General features: G+C 40.5%; 1 protein-coding gene across 1 annotated transcript; it reads left to right on the top strand.

Annotated features, from left to right (window-relative positions):
* The first annotated feature begins 2,908 nt into the window (after positions 1-2,908).
* On the top strand, positions 2,909-4,036 carry LOC107042669 (uncharacterized mitochondrial protein AtMg00810-like). Its single transcript, XM_015263815.1, has 2 exons — positions 2,909-3,040; positions 3,242-4,036. Exons 1-2 carry the CDS (start codon positions 2,909-2,911, stop codon positions 4,034-4,036), a joined length of 927 nt encoding a protein of 308 aa, XP_015119301.1.
* The last annotated feature ends 505 nt before the right edge of the window (positions 4,037-4,541 follow it).

The raw sequence follows: 4,541 nt of genomic DNA, 5'->3' as shown, positions 1-4,541 counted from the left end.
TATATATATATATATATATATATATATATATATATATGTATTCAGGCTGTATGAAAAATTCGTACATCACTCTGTAAGTCAGTCGTGTATAATGAGCTGTGTAGTAAACACGTGTTATTATCAGTCGAGTCTACTTATTCTTGTGTACTATCCTATTCGTATATTCCATTATCTTCAACAGGTTATGGTCCCAGATCCGAAAATAGGATTAAGTCTCAAGTAATAATTAAAGTGAAACAATTAAAGTAAATTGAAGAGATTCAGCCAAGTTTAATTCAGTGCAGCTCGCGAATTATTCAAATGAGCGAGATGAATCACCTCAGCAGTTCAATATTTGGTTTTGCTAAGCTCAATAACAGCAATTACTAAATATGGAAATTTAAAGTAATGAAATTACTTGAAAGAGAAAACACTTGGAAGGCACTTACAACAAATAGGCCAACGGGAGATGAAGATGCAATTGAAGAATGAGAAGTGATGAATCACAAAGCGCATGGCACGATTTGCCTGCTACTAGAGGACAATCAGATAACTCATGTAAGAGATAGAACCGCAGCCAAAGAAGCTTGGGATGCCCTTAAGAACTATCATGAAAAGGCAAGTGGCATCAACAAATTCACGGTAATAGTAGAGCTCTTCCATTCAAAATTTATTGAAGGAGAAGATATGGAAAAACATATCGCGAATATAGGAGAATTAATTGACAATCTTACATCGCTTGGGAGCAGAAGTATCCTTGAATTTGGACCTTGGATCCTGATGTACAGTATGCCAGCATCATATTACACTCTAGTATCGATGTTGGCTTCAAAGCCAGAGAGTGAATTAACAATGGATGTAGTGAAAGGAACGCTAATCGGCCAGTACAAAAGAAGAAAAACTTTGGAAACAAGCGAGCAAACAGATACAGCACTAAGAGTAAACAAATCGAGGGGAGCACTACCTGGATGTTACTTCTGTAAGAAACCGGAACATGTCAAATATGAGTGTTATAAATATATCTCCTGGAAAAGGAAACAGAGAAAACGAGAGAAGGCTAGAGTTGTGCTCGAGGAAACTACGAGTGACAGTGAGCAAGACAGTGACCTTGACACCTTACCTCAATTAGCTTTCGCAGTCAACACAGAGAAAAGAATTGTAAAGAAATATTGGTATCTTGACTCAGCAGCAAGTAGTCACATGACTAACGATATTGATTTCTTCGAAGAGATAGATACCACTTACAATTCAAAAGTGAAAGTGGCTAATGGCCAATCCTATATTGTCTACGCAATAGGTAGAGGAAAGATTCGATGTCTCACGAAAGCTGGAGAAACAAAAATATTGACACTTAATAAGGTTTTGTATGTCCCTGAATTCCAATCTGGACTTATCTCCATTGGGTCACTTGATGAACAAGGCTACCAAGTGAGGATAGAGAACAAACAAATGTCTATTCTCAAAAATGATCAAGAGATTGCTGTTGGAGATGGTACAGGACACATGTATAAACTGAGAACTCCAGAATATGCGTACGTAGTAATCCCCCATCATTCAGATAATTGTATCCACCACTGGCATGCACGATTTGGACACCGTGTTGGACACCATCCGAAAATTGGAAAATAATGAATTAACCGCGAGAATGAAAATCGACGACTGCCCGATAAAAGTAATATGTGAATTCTGCGTCAAGGGGAAGATCTCTAGGAAGCCATTCCCCAAAGCATCACCGACAATAACCGAACAACCTCTAAATCTCATACATACAGACCTATGTGGACCAATGGCAACAGCAACACCTGGGGGAAGCAAGTATGTCATGACTCTAATTGATGACGTCAGTAGATACACTCACACATTCCTTTTAACTCACAAATCACAGGCAGAACTAGTCATAAAACAATTTGTTCAACTTAGCAAAAATCAGCACGGGAAAACACCAAAGGCATTCAGATCGGATCGAGGAGGAGAATACTTCGGGAACGATCTGAAAGAGAACCTGAAACGTCGAGGGATAAAATTTCAACATACCATGCCATACACTCCAGAACAGAACGGCGTAGCCGAAAGCAAGAATCGGTACCTGATGGAGGCAGTGAGGACCATGCTGGCTGATGCGAGACTTCCACACACATACTGGGGAGAAGCGGTCATGACTGCCACATACTTGCAGAAGAGACTCCCCACAAGAGCAAGACAAGCAACCCCCTACCAGCTCTGACACAACAAGCAACCAAATGTTAACCATTTGAAAGTACTTGGATGTAAAGCCTACGCACATATTCCAAATAAAAATGGAACCAACTTGAATGCCAAAGACCGAAAATGCATTTTCATCGGATACCCTGAAGGATCGAAGGGTTACAGGCTGCTAGATACATCAACTCGAAAAATCATCGCGAGCAGAAAGGTAACATTCATCGAAGAATCTCGCGCTGAGGGAGAAATGTACGACTTAGCTGATCCTTTACTCGAAAATGAACCTGCGACACAGAAAAAGCTCAAAGATGCAACTAAAGAAATTACATATATTCCCTCTGACATGTCATATGAACCAATGGCAAAGGGAAAATCCAACACCACCGAAGTTCAGTTATGCACTCCAGGGGAAGCTCCACAGTATAACTCCATACGGAATGAACCATCCACTTCAACGGAAGCCGAACAGGGCAATTCTGACGATGATTACAACGATGCCGAGGATATTCCTATTGCAGAAAGAATTAAACATTTGAATAATGATCAACAGGAGTATGAATACATCTATGATAATGAAGTACTCGCCGATGAGATCGAACCCAAGACCTACGAAGAGGCCATCAATGGACCACACCAGGAGCAATGGAAGATAGCTATGAAGGAGGAGCTAAAGTCGCTGGAGGAGAACGAAACCTGAGATCTTGAACCTGTTCCAAACGGAAAATCGATGATCGGCTGCAAATGGGTCTTTAAAATAAAGAGGACTTCAGATGGAAAACCTGATAGGTTCAAGGCAAGACTGGTGGCCCAGGGTTTCTCACAAAAATATGCTGTTGATTACGACGCAGTGTTTGCTCCGGTAGTCACGGGAATGACTATGAGAACTCTATCATCTATTGCAGGGAGTAATAAATATCATGTCAAACACCTAGATGTAAAAACCGCATTTCTAAACGGCCCATTGAAGGAAATCATATACATGCAACAACCACCAGGAGTCCAAAATTAAAAACATGAAGATTGGGGATGCAGACTCAATCGATGCATATATGGACTGAAGCAAGCCGCCAGAAAATGGAATCAAGTCCAAAACGAGCTGCTGACCAGCTACGGCTTCCAACCCTGTCCTGAAGATCCTTGTCTATACAAACATGGACAGAGAATCCTCACCTATCTGATTGTGCACGTCGATGATATCATCATAGCAGGAAGTTCTCTCCAGAGGATTGAGAGCATAAAGGCAGCATTAAACGAGAAATTTTGTCTCACCGATCTTGGAAACATGAGCTATTACCTGGGGATTGAAGTACACAGAAACGACGACGGGGAATTTGCCATCAACCAGATCAACTACATCAAGAAAATACTAGCACGTGCAAGACTTGAGAATGCAAAACCCTCAAGCCATCCAATGGACACTGGCTACGAGAAACTCAGAGCCGATTCATCAAAAATAATGAATAAATATTACGACAAGCTGATTGGAGCCCTGTTGTACCTCTCAATTAATACCAGGCATGACATAGCAGCACCAGTGGCTATACTGGCTCAGCACATTAAGGGAATTACACAAGTTGACTGGGAAGAGCTTCAAAGGATTTGCAGATATCTCAAAGGAACCATACACTATGAATTCAAGCTCAGCAACCGCCATGACGATGAATTAAAACTTGTTGGCTACGCTGACGCCAAATGGGCAGAAGATCGAGAAACTAGGCAATCCAACTCAGGATACATATTCAAAGATCTCGGTGGAACGATCAGCTGGGCCAGCAAAAGACAAGAATGTATGACAACCTCATCAACTGAAGCAGAAATTGTTGCGTTGTATAAACCATCTACAGAGTGCATTTGACTCCCAAAACTCCTCGAGTTCTTCCATAAGACGCAAAATCAGCCTACAATCATAGACGAAGATAATCAGAGCTGCACGAACATTCTAATCAATGAAGGAAGAAGTTCACGGTCAAAGAACATTGACCCGAAATTTATGAAAACAAAGGAATTATTAAAAGAAAATATTCTAAATATTAAATGTTGCCCTACAGAGATGAATGTAGCTGACATCCTCACTAAACCGCTTGGAGCACGGAGAACAAAAACACTGGCAACCATGATTGGACTAACTACGGAACGTCCAACATTGCACCAGTGAGGGGAAGTGTTGAAGATAGTGATCGCACACTCATATAGAAAGATATATATATATATATATATATATATATATATATATATTTTCAGGCTGTATGAGAAATTCTTACATCACTCTGTGAGTCAGTCGTGTATAATCAGCCGTGTAATAAACACGTGTTATTACAAGTTTGAGTCTACTTATACTTGTGTACTATCCTACTCGTATA

This window comes from Diachasma alloeum, unplaced genomic scaffold, assembly GCF_001412515.2.
Source record: "Diachasma alloeum isolate Michigan unplaced genomic scaffold, Dall2.0 Dall_scaffold_00499, whole genome shotgun sequence".
NCBI classification, from domain to species: domain Eukaryota; kingdom Metazoa; phylum Arthropoda; class Insecta; order Hymenoptera; family Braconidae; genus Diachasma; species Diachasma alloeum.
The sequence above is the reverse complement of the archived record's forward strand: the minus strand, read 5'-3'. Positions and strand labels throughout refer to the sequence as shown.